The sequence below is a fragment of the Toxotes jaculatrix genome, chromosome 1 (assembly GCF_017976425.1).
Source record: "Toxotes jaculatrix isolate fToxJac2 chromosome 1, fToxJac2.pri, whole genome shotgun sequence".
Classification (NCBI taxonomy): Eukaryota; Metazoa; Chordata; class Actinopteri; family Toxotidae; genus Toxotes; species Toxotes jaculatrix.
Genome location: NC_054394.1, coordinates 12,978,521 through 12,993,472, shown reverse-complemented (window position 1 = coordinate 12,993,472; position 14,952 = coordinate 12,978,521). Strand labels below are relative to the sequence as shown.

Genomic DNA, 14,952 nt, shown 5'->3' with positions numbered 1-14,952 from the left:
TTCTGCACAAATCCCCAATTAGTGTGAGAAAAACCTTTGACAGAATAGTGTTATATTGGTTTGCACATCATACAATTCTCTCTCCACGCTGATTGTTGTTTTCCATGGTCATACAGCAGAAAGGGGAGAAAGGCTCAAAATACATTTACCGGTATAAACCTTTAAAAATCATCATTCGTTGATTCTATTGCTGAATGTAAACCTACATACCCTGTAACAGAATCCCAATTTAAGACATTATGATTACAGCTTCTGAGTTTGGTCATGAAGCAGGATCTTATTGTGAAATAGTCATATATATTTATACCAGTCAATGCATAAGATTTGTGAATCCATGATTAGCTCTGATATTCTGCTACAAGTACAATATAAAGTTTAGCAGTGTATTAGTCCTGCATACTGTTAGCTCAAGTCCTGCTTCAGATATTTACTTGTACTCTAACGGTATTTTGTGTTTATTGGATTCTAGGCCTCTCGTTGGCTCCAGATATCATTTTATCACTAATACCTGCAACTATTTTTTTAAACAAAGGCTGTTGCTTGATTAGTACGATATTTGTGCATCTGCAAAACTAAACAGTACAAATTTTCCTGTTGTTTTCTGAAAAGTCTTACAATACAATACAATCTGTCTTATGCCTATGATTTTTATGGACACGCCATGTGTTTGGCTTAACTTGACTTGTTTTCACTTTGCTACTCATACATTAAAAAAGTACAGTGAGAATGAAATAAGAGTGATATTCTCCCAGCACTGAACCAGGAAGTTGTTGCTGAGGTGACGCAGTCTAGCAGAATAAAATGAGAAATAAGAGGCCAGCATTAATAAATTACCCTGATATGAGTTAGCTTTAAGTGCTGTGTCCCTTAGTCCCAAAATAGATAAGTTTTACATTCTAATGACAGCATGTGTCTTAAAACATCGTAGCCAGAGAGCATCAGATATCATCATTTAGTGTAAACAGTGGAGACAGAGTTCCTTCTCTTGACAACCACAGATGAGAACAAACAGCAGTATATTGTCCAGCACGCCAAAAAAAAAAATAAAAAAATAAAAAAAATGAGACTTTGAGAATCTAGATTTGACAACACTACCAGCCAGGGCTTGACTTTAAATCTCGAACTCTAGATTCAAAAAGCCACATTCATCCAGTGCATACAGGCCCATTACTTATGCAGAGTAAAAATAGGAGACATAGTTGTCACAAAGTGAGGAAACACGTTCATAAATATGGCAATAATAACAAAATCTTTCAAACTGATAAATTCACTTGACTGAATGATTTTAAAGGCATGGAGTAGTGTTCTAATAACACTGGGAAAGTATCTGTTCTGCCACTAGATGTTAGAGGCCTGACATTTCTGGAGTGAAGTAGGAAAGGCCTCGCAAGCATCTGCTGAGCTCCCCGAGACTTTGTTCAGTATTAAAGCTTGTATAATGAGCCTAGTACCTCAGCCTCTTTCAGCAAAGCAGTTCCTTTACAATTCCACAGGCTGGCTGCACAATAGAGCTTGGCTCTGTAGATCAGAATGAGCTCACAACGAGCCAGAGGAGGTTGTACTAGTATTTTAAATTCTCCTTTTCAAAACGTTGTACCACTTGGTGGCCAAGGAGCATGCAAAGCCGGCACGTCTGAGACTTGGCTCTGTCTCGGGGAGTTTGTAAGGTTGTTTTCCATGGTTTAAATGCTATGAAGTCTTATCCAACTGTTTTTGCATATGGATTTCTACTATACACAGAAGTAGCCTCCAGTTTTCCCACACAGAGAAAAACTGTGTGAGAAAAACAATTTGAACTTAATAACATTCGGTCTTTCCAGCAGCCAAGTTGTTCAACCTGAATCACTTCATTATGAAAACACAGGGAGGCTTATTGGTGGTCTGTGGGCCACTGATGGGTTGTCGAGAATGAGACGTGGAGCAGCATGTAGGAGTGGTGCAATTGCAAATTCATGAACACCCACTTATGACTGACACAAAACTGTGAGATTTTTTTTTCCCCCCAAATGAAAATTCAGAATAACAGCAGTCATCTCCAGTGAGTCATTATGGTCAGCTGTTGAGGAGTGGTCAGGGTGATGAAAATTAAAAGTTTTTTCTTTTTCTTTTTTTTTTTTTTAAAAAAACAGGACAAATTAATTTATACTGGTTTGAGTTACCTAAAGAATGAACAATTTCAGCCCAAGGCAAGAAAATCACAACAAAAGAGACGAACAGATAGGAAAAGCCACTCAGTCCTCTTGAATAAGAATGAGGCTTGTGTTCACAGTAGCCTGTTCATTCATTTGAAGATAGTGAAAGCCTCATTTTCTGGCTGAGATGCCGACTGATTGAGCTGTCATACATGCAAATCAAGGCAGCACAGTTCCATTTCTGATGTCCACTGTGCTCCCTATCCAGGCTTTTTCTCAAGAGCCATGTGAACAGTGCTTGTCCTCCACTGTGATTCCCTTGTCTGGTTTCCAGCACAACAGTTTCAAGCATTTCCCCATTTAGATTCACTTGTCTGGGTCCAGTGATGATGAAAGATATGTTGCTCATCTCCCCTCAAAAAAAAAAAAAAAAAAGATTTCAAACACTAATCTTGAATCTCATGTGCGCAGCAGAGAAAACAAACTGCTGAAGTCGTGAACTGATGGTGCATTAGTTGAGTCCAAACAGCACCTTGGGTGATTCTCACGAGGGATAAATGACTCACTTGAGTTACATACTGCATGCTTTACTTAAAAACACAAACAAACCAAACAACTGCTCATGTTAAAGACAAATTTCCAGTTATTCAGCATACTCGTGCAGACCAAAGATGTTGGGTCTACATCAGCATGTACGAGTGAGAATACAAACTTTCAGTGGTGGCTGATTGATGCACTGGGGTCCCCACTGGGGCAGCCAGTCCCCGTGTCACCCACACCTGAACGACAGGCTCAGGGAGCAGAGGTCCACCTTTGTCCCTGCCAAGGAGGGCATACAGGAAGTCTTGCTTTAGAGACGGTCAAGTGTTGGTGAGCTGCATCAGTCTGCCCTGCTCTCAGACAGAAAACTCAGACCCGCTGCGGCGACCGTGGGTCAACAGCAACAGGCGCCGCAGACGCAGGCCTGTGAACGGATTGCACCATAGCAGAGAGGGCGGACCCCCAAACACAGCTTTCATTCCGTCCCATCTCATGCGACGCTCCCACGTGGGCTTCTCGTTTTTAAGACGTTCAATCTCCTGCAAGACATTCAAACCCGTCCATAAATGAAAGACTCCTCAAGTTACACGTTTGCTTGGGCTCACCGGCTTGGTAAGAAACCTGAGAGTAAACCTCACTTTGTTTGTCTCACTTTGTTGATACTGTTTCCTCATTTGAGAAAACAAAGTATTGGATTAAACTAACTACATATTATATATCCTTCAAGAGCCAAAGGCATTAATCAAGACTCCGGTTCCTTTGTCTTATATTTTTTACACACCCTCATCTTACAGTGACCCTCACTGCCACACACACAACTTGCTGAGTGGAACAAAGCTTGTGTGGTGTATTGGATACTGACCGTCTCGTCATTGCAGATGGAGTGGATCTGCGTACCAAACATTACGGCTGTGAAAGTGAGGAAGAGGATGGCTTCGAGACAGAGGAAGATCAGGAGTAGCACAGACACCCCTGGAGAGAAGTCGCTGCACTCTGGTCACAGAAAGAGAGGAAGCAAGGTTTTTTTTATTTTGCACTAAACAACTGTAATTTCAGATGGAACACCAACTAAATTAACAGGGCATCTTGAAGAAGACATATTCCAAAGGCTTACATTCCTCCCCTTTAAGGTCCTAAGAGCCAAAATAGACAAATTGAAATAGTGAAGTTATGCAAGCTGATACTCTAAAATGTGCACATAGTAACTCTAATGCATCCTACCCAGAGCTATTACCCAAATCTAACTAGCTAGAAAATGAAATCTATATACAAAGAAGGTTGGCAACTAATTATGAGCTCTGGTGTAAATTTGACTGCCATTTTGCACCTGTAATTGTATCCTGGAATACTCGATTGTTTAGAAAAAATTGCTATATATAGGTAGATGTGTACACTTTGCTCATTCAGAATATCGTCCTGTAGAGGGCAGCAGAAGTTGGAGTTCTGACACTGAAATATCGTCTTCATTTTCTGGTTCATTCCTACAGAGAGAACCTCAAAGGAGCAAGGAAAAGATCAATGGCAGCTCTGTGATGATTGCACTGCTCCAACTCCAATGACATGTACAGAGCAGCTGTTCTTACAACAGGATTACGATCTCTTTTTTTCCCCCACTCTGCTCTGTCTCTCAAGCAGCTTCAATCACTTATATAAATAGGTGTGTTTCTGACTCTGTCACATTCTGTGTTTGTATTTTTCACTCAAACTCATGTTATAGTTGATGCTGGAAGACAGAGAGGCCTTACCGTTCCACTGGACTTTAATACAGGTGAAAAAGTGCATTCCACTGAGGCCCAGGGCATGGGCAGAAATCAAGGCTATGTACATCTGCAGAGAGTAGATCAGAAAAGGGGCAGATAGTGAGGAAAACTGATGGAGAAAAGGCAAAAAGGATGAGCCATACCACTGATCCCACCAGGTCAGTTTGCATATACTGTGGTAATGCAGCCTTTTCCCTTTCATGTTTGCAGCTGAGCTTTAAAGCCCTTTGACTTGCAGTTACTTTTTCTAAAAGCTATAATTTCAGGCAACATATGTATGTATGTATGTATGTATGTATGTATATTTTTACTGTTAACTTCTCTATTTTTGGCAGTCTGAAAGGAGAGCAGACTAAAAGTTTAATCGTGCAGGTGACCTTGCACTGCTCAGCCATACATGATGGATATATGTTTCTGTCACCTAAAAAGTTCCTGTCAGCATATGAAGCCATAAAAAAGTGCTGATGTTGTCAGAAGAGCTGTAAATGGCAAAAAAAAAAAAATACATTTAACGTAGACCTGTGTCTGCTGTGCACTGCATCACTGCTGAGTTATGAACCTCAACTGGTTATTTCATCATACACAAGCAACTGAGATGATTTTCAACATGGGATAGCAATTTGGAAATTTTTTCCCTCCAGTCTGACGCAATTTACGTAACTGTACAATTAAAAGAATGTTTACTAGTACATGAGACTCAAAACAAATGCTATTTTTAAATATAAATAAATAAATAATGAACATTTAGTGATTTAAATTAATTACTGCATGTGAAATGAATTTCTAATCCTAACAACACTCCCTTGTTAAAATTCAGCAGACTAGTCCATGAGTACGTCTGTGTACTTACAGTGAAAAGAACAAAGAATCTCTGATTCTTTTCTCCCACACAGTTATTGACCCAGGGACAGTGGTGATCCATCTTGCGGATGCATCTTTTACAAATACTGCAGGCAGGAGAGAGCAGATGTTAATACATGACACACTGACTGCTAATGCTACTGCCATCTAACTATACTGCTGCATATGTGTATATATAGATGTTTTTTTTAAAAACACATTCTGGATGCTACAAGGTGTGGTGGAGGAGCATTTCACAATTTAATTCTGTGCAAAACTGCCCACAGCAGCTTTACAGACCTGCAGTGGTGTGCCCTCTCTGGCTTGATACTGCAGCACTTTGGGCACTTGTAGATGACCTCACCAGGCTTCAGCTGCAAGCTCTCCATGTACTCCTTGGTTGCATTGCCCTTAGGAACTGCACCCTGTGACAGGCAGTCAAAGACCAATGCTGTCAGTTACAAATAAATGCGTTATGTCATGGGCTTAGAGAAATCAAGCTGTGTGTTTTTCTGCATGCCGCAATTTAACTGCATACACACATTTTTGCATTAGCTTTTTAAGTTTCTAGGCTTGTGAAGACTTAAAACACTCACTACGTGTCCAATAAATATTGGTCTTTGAAAGTTAAGAAGGTCTGGATGTTTGATTTTAACCAAATTTTCAGGAAACACTGACTCGACTGGTTATTTCTTCACACTGACACAATGTAGGGAAACAATATGTTTTAACTTAAGCAATCTCTTTGGTCTGGCAACCTACAATATAGCCATTACTTAAGTAGATCACAACTGACCAAACCACCACTTAAAATGAAAGACACAAATAAACTTCAGAACTTCAATACTTAGTAAAAACCCTAGTTTAGCACAGTGCTGCACAACCTTCTGTGTACTATTTTGGGCCTTTAAATGGAGCAATTGTTAAGGCTGGGGTGTTGGGTTAGGAAGCACCAGCAGAGCTGTCATCAGACATCTAGTTTCTCTGAGTCAGTATGAGTCAATGTTGCTGCAGCAGCACTAACAGTATTTGACCTAAAACCCCCTGTGGCATGAATTCAACAAGACTAGTCATAAAGTATCAGTAACAATGCGGAGTAATCCCTGGGGCACTTAGTTTTGACTGTGCCAAATGCACCAAATCATCGATTGCTTGGAAATATCACATGGTGTCACATCATACAAGAGAAATAAAAAGCTGCTGCTGATGGAAGAAACAGCATCGATTTTACAGAACTTTGAGGAGAAAAGGTTTCACTAATGAAATTGTTTGACTAAAATTTTTAAAAACATTTCTGACGGGTATGGAAACAATAGTTATTATGAGACCCTTATACAAAAGGTCCAAGAGTTCCTGACTTTGATCCTGGGGTGTTTAATTTAATGGGAATATTTGGCTGAAAACTCCCAATACTATTAACAGATTAGCAAATTAAATTGTTGTGGCAGACGACACTCAGACTCAGACAGTTCAGTAAGCTGCTCTGCACAGCTTTCTCACACAGCGTTCCCTCACACACTGCCCCTCAGCTCAGTGTCCCAGATTATATCAGCGAGTGTCTACAAGTGTCTGTGCTTCCTGCTTGTGCTGCAACAAGCACTGTCAAAAAGTGTCTATCTATAAAAGTACTCAGATTGCATGTCAATAAATTTGTATTGATGTGAGATGATGACACAAAATGCCAAAAGTTTATTTTAATTACAAATACAGCATTCATGTTTATGGAGTCCCTTTATTGTGTTGTGGTATTTGTTTTGGAAACAAAAAAAAACCTCTCTAAGTCAACCATGTTTGCTCTACTCTTACTCTCTTTAACATCCTTACCGGGTCAGTCAACATGGTGCGAAGATGTGAGGCCAATGCAAGCACAGCCAGAGAGTTGAAGGTGGCCCCATTTAGGAGCGAGTACCAGAAGCTCTTGGCGGGCAGCAGCATGACAAAGTTCACCACGAATTCAGCGTACAGCACCAGGAACCAGGTCATGGTTGCACACACCATACCACAGCTGTCCTGAATGAACCACAGTGTGCGGTTCCCTGCGGTGTGGCCCGCGTGGGGACTCCCAACCATCACTCCGGCTGCCAGGCTCCCTGTCTCGACATCTGCACCTGCCGACAGCAGCGGGTGGTGCTGCTCCATATCTCGCAGTCGGTGGTTTGAAGACTGCATCCTGCCCTAAAAATAGAGGGGACATAGGGGAAATTGAACTGAGCGATTCTGTCTCTGTCTCCCAACAATAAAAAAGTAAAAATATACAATAATTATTTCCATAATTACACACTGTTTTTACAACTACTGTTGTAGCCACAAAGGTACACGGATGGACATTTAACACAACAGCTATTAAGAGAATTAAAGCAAAAGGACTGTGATGAAACTCGTCAGACATCTTGCTCAGACCAAAGCGTTGTACAGACAACTAACATCACCATCCTTGCACTGCCCTGCAGTGGGGCAAAGAAAAGGTATAAAGAAGGGTGGTTCGACCTTGGACTCAACTCCTCCAGCTCCGTGCCCTTTGAGCCATGCAGCTGTTCTTACAACAGACATGAGTCATTGGAGGTTTCGTCTTCTGTTTTCATGTCAAGGTCACAAGAGAACATTCAGGACCAGCCCGAGAGACCATGTCCGTGGCTTTGAGATAAATCAATGGATGCCCCGGTCCCTTAAGGAAACTGATCCGGCAGCTGAGGTACATGTGCATGAGGAATACAGGCTAATAATAATCTGTAGACCCAGTTACCTGCTGCTGGCAGGCTTCACTGTGACTCACTGAGACAAAGCAAAGCAATAAAACAAGGCTCTATCAAAATGGGTGCATTCAGAAAGTATTCAGGCCCTGTCGCTTCTTTCAGACTTTGTTATGTTGTAGCCTTATGCTAAAATAGTTTAAATTAATTCCCTCATCAAATGACACTCAATACCCCATAAAGACAACGTGGAAAAAGAATTTTAGAAATGTATGCAAATCTATTTAAAAGGAAAACCTGACATAAGTATTCAGACCCTTTGATATGACACTTTACATTTAGCTCAGGTGCCTACAGTTTCCCTTTATTATCTTTGAGATGTTTCTATACTTTGATTGGAGTTCACCTCTGGTAAATCCAACTGATTGGACACACAAGGTCTCACAGCTGAATGTGCATATCAGAGCAAAAACAAAGCCATGAAGTTAAAGGAACTGCCTGCAGAGCTCAGAGACAGGATTGTGTCGAGCAACATATCTGAGGAAGGCCACAAAAAAATTCTGCTGCATTGAAGGTTCCCAAGAGAACAGTGGCCTCCATTTTTCTTAAATGGAAGAAGTTTGGAACAACTGGGACTCTTCCTGGGGCTGGCCGCCCAGCCAAACTGAGCAATCAGAGGGAGAAGGGCCTTGGTAAGAGAGGTGACAGAGAACCCGATGGTCACTCTGGCTGAGCTCCAGAGATCCTGTGTGAAGGAAGGAGAAACTTCCAGAAGGACAACCATCACTGCAGCACTCCACCCATCTGGGCTTGTTATGGCAGAGTGGCCAGATGGGAGCCTCTCCTGAGTGAAAGGCACGTGCAGTTTGCAAAAAAAAAACAAAAAAAAACCTAAGGGGCTCTCAGACTGTGAGAAACAAGATTCTCTGGTCTGTTGAAACAAAGATTGAACTGTTTGGCCTCGATTCTGAGTGTTATGTCTGGAGGAAAACAGACACTGCTCATCACCTGCCCTCTAACATCCCAACGATGAAGCTGTGGGGGTGTTATTCAGCAGCAGGGGCAGAGAGATTGGTCAGGGTTGAGGGAAAGCTGAGCGGTGCAAAGTACAGAGATATCCTTAATGAAAACCTGGTCCAGAGCACTCCGCATGTCAGACTAGGCCAACGATCTGAGAATGCAGGACATGTCGTCCCATATCTCAGAATCTCAGAATTTCAGCTGTGTCTGATTCATGGCAGTATTTAAATCAGTTTCAATGCTTTTCCTTAATGACTAAAGAATTTGTTTGGTTCAGTGTATCTAACAGTACAGGGTGACAAGGCATGCAACTGAAAAAAGGTATTACTAAATAGATACTGTATTGACATAGTAAGATTTTTGAAGTCGGTCACCATCTCACACAGGAAAGACAAAAACTTGTTATGCACGTGTTGTCTCCCCATTTGTGACTGGCTGAACAACCCTCCATTGAAGAGTGCTGTTTAACACACTTTGACACCTTATCAGCCATTATATTGTTTAATCATTACTAAGCTACAAACCTGACCTATGTTGTATGGTAGACGTGCTTCATTTCATTTGCTGATGTAGTGCTCTGGTGAACTCTGCTGTAGTGCGTTGAAGAAAATGACTCCTTCCTTTTGCTAAGCATTTGAATCAAATGAGACATTTCCTGTGAGATGGGTGGTGCAGAGCTAAGCTGTCAGTCTTCAGCTGACTGGCCGACCAGGCTTGCTTTCTAAACACTGCGCTGCTGTTTGTTTCTGCTTGCATCCAAAAACTTTCCATGTCAGTGGGTGTCACTGAAATGGCTTTCAAAATTGAAATGCCAAAAGAGGGGATGAGCTGGTTTTGGCCTGAGGAGCTTAAAACCCCAAACCACAGAAAATGTCTTCCTGTTCAGGCTACACAGTAATTTCATGGTAGCTGGTTCAAAGTAATAGAGGAATACTTCAAAAAAATTTCTTGTTATACAGTCTTCATTTAATTAATTATATCACTAGGAACTACTGTTATATACTATTGGGAAGCACTAAAACCTGATTTTATAATCAATATCATCCCTACAGGTTTGTTTTCTTACATATTTTCATACTTTGTTTGGTATGATGGTGAAACAGGTTTTAAGCTACTTTTAACTTAAACTCGGTTGAACCCTGCAGAAACCCTGTACATGTCTGTCGTTGCAGGTGTCACACCAGTGTGAAGTGTCCCAGGATATATCACTGTTAGTGATATTTAAATCCACATTACTTCCCTGAGACTACGCTGCATGAATGCTCTAAGACAGAGGGAGAGTGGCTTTGAATTAAAACTTATTTGATACAGAAACAAATATTTCACACAGAGTGGCAAAAGCCTATACAAAATAAAACAAAACAAAACAAAATGGACGACAGTTAATACAAATTATGCAAGCTTAATATTTTAATGTCTGAGTCCAGACTCTCTGCATCTGTGTGCGTTTGTAATAAGATTAAACAATTGATGGAATTTTTTTGTTAGCAACATTTCTAGAGGTCACGGCTGGGTCGGCGTTTCAGGAAAACTTGAATCTGGTGCCAAAGAGATTCCCTCTCAATGGCACGTCGTGTTCAGTTGAACAGAGTGAAAACACATTCACTGACACCCATACCCAGGAGGGGCTGATGGGAATTTATGTGGACGTGTTGCAGATAAGGACTGCAGTATTTTTAAAGTTGAATTCTCATCTGAAAAACTGACACACAGTTTTGCAAAATAGTTACTAGATTTTTAAAAAGCTATATTACTGGAATTTTTTTTAATTTCATGTCACTCATTTTTTTCATTTCATTTTCTTTATTAGACACCTGATATTATTGTTTTCTTTATATATATATAAGTATATCAGGCTACCATACCTGCCTAGCAAAATAAAACCCTTCTAGAGATAAACTACTTCATATGTTAGAATGATGATTTTATAAAGCTCACATTTTTGGAAGCAAACCTTGTCTTTCAGTGGGGACTCAGGACTGGTATAAGGACAGAGAAAAACACTGCCCTCCTCTTATTCTTATTAGGACATAGCATTTGGTGAGTCCCACCCTGCTTCCACACTGCATTACTCAGTGGCATAATACTATGCTGTGTGTGAGCCACATGAAAACACTCCAGAGAAATTTAAAAATATGCTATTTAATTATAAGTTTACTGCTATAAGGTTATAAACGTTATACTGCTATAACGTTATTCTCTGCTATTAATTTATGAAGCACACATTATATATGTAAATATCCTAATCATTAAAATTAATCCGAGCAGAATGTTGCAATGACAGGAAAAAAAACCCCATTCTTGATCTTTGTTCGTTGGGAAATACTGGAGACAAGACAAGAGGCTCAATCAGTAACAATCATCGAGAGCTGTGTGGGGAACAAGTCATGGCAAGTGCACAAGAACACCGCCAGTCTTACGTGTGTCAGGATGAAGTTATATTGAAGTCTGATGTTCACAAAGTTGATGCCAGTGGAATCTGAAGAGCAATGCTGCACAATGCTAGAAAGCATTTTTTGACTTAAGTTCCAGGACAAAACCCTACCTCCTGTCTATCTCCAGTCTGTAATGAAGTCTACTAAATAAAAATGTAAAGAATTATTGTGGTAACGTCCAGAAAAATGGGACCTGAAAAGAGCAAAGCTATTTCCAGAAGCTTTTTGTGTGTCTGACAAAGGGCGCCTGTGTTAATAGGACTTTTAACAAGTGTATTCAGTTACACACAGTGTTGTTTACTTGACACCACCAACATCTGATGCCATGCTGTTTTTGAAACAATAAATAAATAAATAAAAATAGCATTGTTCTTAAGAGGGCAGACAATCGCTCTTGGCAAGTTTAGGGTATATTGATTTCTCTGTGGTCAATGAAAGGCAGGTCCATTAAAGCCACACCAGCTGCTTGTCCAGCTGTCTGCCCTTCCCATTCAGAGGGCACAACACAAGAGCCACTGGTCCCTCTCCTTATCTTTACTTCTCCTCTCTGACATACAAAACCAGAAGTCACCGCAGCGTCATCGGGCTCAGATCACAGAGTCATCACATAAGTCATAAGTCATAGCAACCAGTACTAGCGTGTACTGTCAAAAAAAAAAGCAATAAGATAAAACAAAAGTGAAAGCCTGAGAACTGGGTTGTGATTTACTGAGTGATTTTATGTTTCACTGCCACATTTCCAAATTGCCAGTAACAGCTTAATGGCTAATTCTTCTTGAAAAGAAGAGGGTTCTTATTCTTCATACGAACATTATGAAGAATAAGCACAAAAAATAAAAACCACCCTTGGGTGGAAATACTGACACAACTTAATAAGTCGTGTGTTATTTTTATGTCCTCCTCTGTAAAAAGATCCCACCTAATAATACCAAATAAAAACCTCTGTATCAAATTCCATAAGGTCCTTACTCAATGAAACATTTGTCCCACACCTGAAGTGGCTATTTGTCAAAACTGACATTGATGTCCTCACTCAAGTTATTCAACACCCCTTTCATAAATCTTTGAAGACTTGTTTTCCATTTCTGGTGACTGATGGCAGTTTTGCCTTTTCAATTCTTTCATTGTGTTTTTAAGCGTAAATAAACCATTAGCATTTAAGGTGGCAGGTTCGTTTTCAAACAAAAAAATTATAGATGAGAAATTTCAAGATGTTCAAATGAGTTGCAAATGACTCATCAAGTAACTGGTCTCTGTTTGCTGACTTTAAGTCTGCTCACTACTCAGAGCCTCCCAGGAGGAATGCCACTCTTCCAGCTTTTGCACAAAAGTTAAACAGATGACACGAGGTTAGCTGCTTTCTCTGTTTGCTCTGAAAACACTGGAACAAAAGATGCAACCTACCTAATAGGTTTCCTCTTCACAATAGCATGCTGTGATGTATACCTCCTGGATCAGCATCGAGGATGAAATACATATGTAGACTGTCATGTAAGATGCCCCCTGAAAATAACAGACACAAAAACGTGTTAAATCTTGACTACTTCAGATTAACTCGCGTACACTAAACTGCCAGTTCATTAGGTACAAATAACTAAAAACAAAGCCGCCTATTACAGCTCTGTTTTCATGACAGTTACATTGTTTACTGACTGCAGAAACCATTTTCATTCATTTTATGAATGCAGACAAAATATTAGAAACATCTCTAAATAAATAGCAATACAGTTAAAGATCACAAACTACAGCTGAACCAACAACTAAGGATGCATAGCACGGCAGCTGTATTACATTGCACTGATCTTTAGGTAAGTCAGGTACATTTAATAAATTGGAAATGTATAAACTCAACAGTTACTACACGTTGCTATATTTTGCATAATGCTTGCTTCCTGTTTGGTTCTATGAGGATGTGTGGTGTTCTCTTTTCACTCCTAGGAAACACACCCATCATGCCCGCTATTCATGGCCATGTGGTGACACTGCAAGTATTTTCTGCCAGTAGTCTGTAGTGTGATCTCAGATTTTTTTCTACTGACTTGACTCTGAGGTTGTAATTCAGACCTGTCCACACTGTTTTGACCACCTCAGTGTAGCTGAGGTGCAAACGGCCAAACAGCAGCAGTAACACGAACGTGCAGCAACTACTGACATATACTGACAAACAAAATCTACCACCTCCAGATTGTTCTTAAATACCACTGTGACTGTCTCCCACCTTTCTGAAGCCAAACTAAACACACTGGTCGATGCTAATACCAACAGCAACATCCATGATGGTCTGTGGTAGGATACTACACTGAATCGTTACTGATATTTTCACGTGTTTTGTGAGTGAGGAGAGATCAAGTGTATTAAAGGCTGTCCAACCTTAAATCCAACCAGACATACCACATACTGAAGCACCTCGACAGATTAGTTAGCGAGATGTGACTGAGATTAGGACGCGTCCTCGCATCGACGAGCCCACAAATCACCACCTTCTCATTTATCATCCGCCATCTGTGTTGATGCTCCGTATTAGTGAATCTATGCCTGACCGACAGGAAGCTGTAAGCACTGACCTGGGTGTCCCCTTAGCTTCAGGGATAACTGTAAAGGTCGTGACTGCAGCTGAGCACACACCGGGCACAGCAGCTTGCTAGCCTGACACTTCACATGCAACCGGACTGGCTGGTAAATCTCGCTTGCTAACTAGCCACTGACGGAAGCTAGCAGGGTTAGCAAGCTAACACTGTATGCGAGCGACGAGTGGAAAAGCTGAGCATCCCGAGTGACAGCTAAACTACATACCTTAATATTCCCAATTTCTCCTGCTGGTGACGTCTTCTTAATACATTGTGATGCCCCGTTTGAGTCAAACTCCAGCTTCAACGTAGCCGTACCCGCAGCAGCAGCAGCAGCAGCGGCAGCAACACATCACTCAAACAGATAGCGACCCGTAACGACGGAGCTTCCGGGGTTTCTCTTCGGGTTTCTCCGGCACCATTCGCAAATGTCCGAACAGAATAATAGTTGGTTAAACAGCGCCACGGTGTGGTTTGTCAGAGAATTACACCCATTATACTGCGTTAATCTCAGTTCTCCACTCGCGGGTGCTATTGTCTAAATTCAGCACAAGTCTACACTATTTGTTGGAATTATAAAAGGTAACTTCTTAAATTATTCCCTCGAACTTTCAAATGTATGTCTTACAGGTTAGGGTTTCTGGATATATATTTTTTTCACCTTTCCAATCAGCCATTCATTCTCATTCATTTCCACATGGTATAAAAACAAGTGATTAGAACTCTCTTTGAGTTTCATTTCTCTCACATGATGGTGGTATGAATACTTCCCTGTACTTGAACTGTTCCAGCGACTCAAACTAAAGAGGAACAAGCAGGTATAGAAAGTGGATGAATATATTACAGTCCTCTGGTTTGCCTTATCTGAACCCAGTCTCTCTCAAAAGCCCAAACCCAGTGAACTCTTCTTGACAGTGCTACAGCGACCACAGCCTTGAACTTCACCCAAATCCATGCACGAGGAACTC

At 40.8% G+C, this 14,952-nt stretch overlaps 1 protein-coding gene across 1 annotated transcript; it reads right to left on the bottom strand.

The window, feature by feature from the left end:
* Nucleotides 1-2,069: 2,069 nt before the first annotated feature.
* zdhhc7 (zinc finger DHHC-type palmitoyltransferase 7) lies at nt 2,070-14,346 on the bottom strand. Its single transcript, XM_041041906.1, has 8 exons — nt 14,211-14,346; nt 12,822-12,920; nt 7,097-7,447; nt 5,573-5,697; nt 5,283-5,379; nt 4,418-4,499; nt 3,535-3,665; nt 2,070-3,211 (listed from the first exon to the last, which is right to left on the bottom strand). Exons 3-8 carry the CDS (start codon nt 7,439-7,441, stop codon nt 3,029-3,031), a joined length of 963 nt encoding a protein of 320 aa, XP_040897840.1. The 5' UTR covers nt 7,442-7,447; nt 12,822-12,920; nt 14,211-14,346; the 3' UTR covers nt 2,070-3,028.
* Between the last annotated feature and the right edge of the window lie 606 nt (nt 14,347-14,952).

Bases quoted from the DNA above. Each gene is read 5' to 3' on its own strand.
- zdhhc7 (XM_041041906.1), bottom strand. From the start codon at position 7,441: ATGCAGTCTTCAAACCACCGACTGCGAGATATGGAGCAGCACCACCCG. The intron at 3,666-4,417 runs GTAAGGCCTCTC...TTCTGTGACCAG, and splicing joins TATTAAAGTCCAGTGGAACG to AGTGCAGCGACTTCTCTCCA. The intron at 3,212-3,534 runs GTCAGTATCCAA...AATGTCTTGCAG, and splicing joins CCATCTGCAATGACGAGACG to GAGATTGAACGTCTTAAAAA.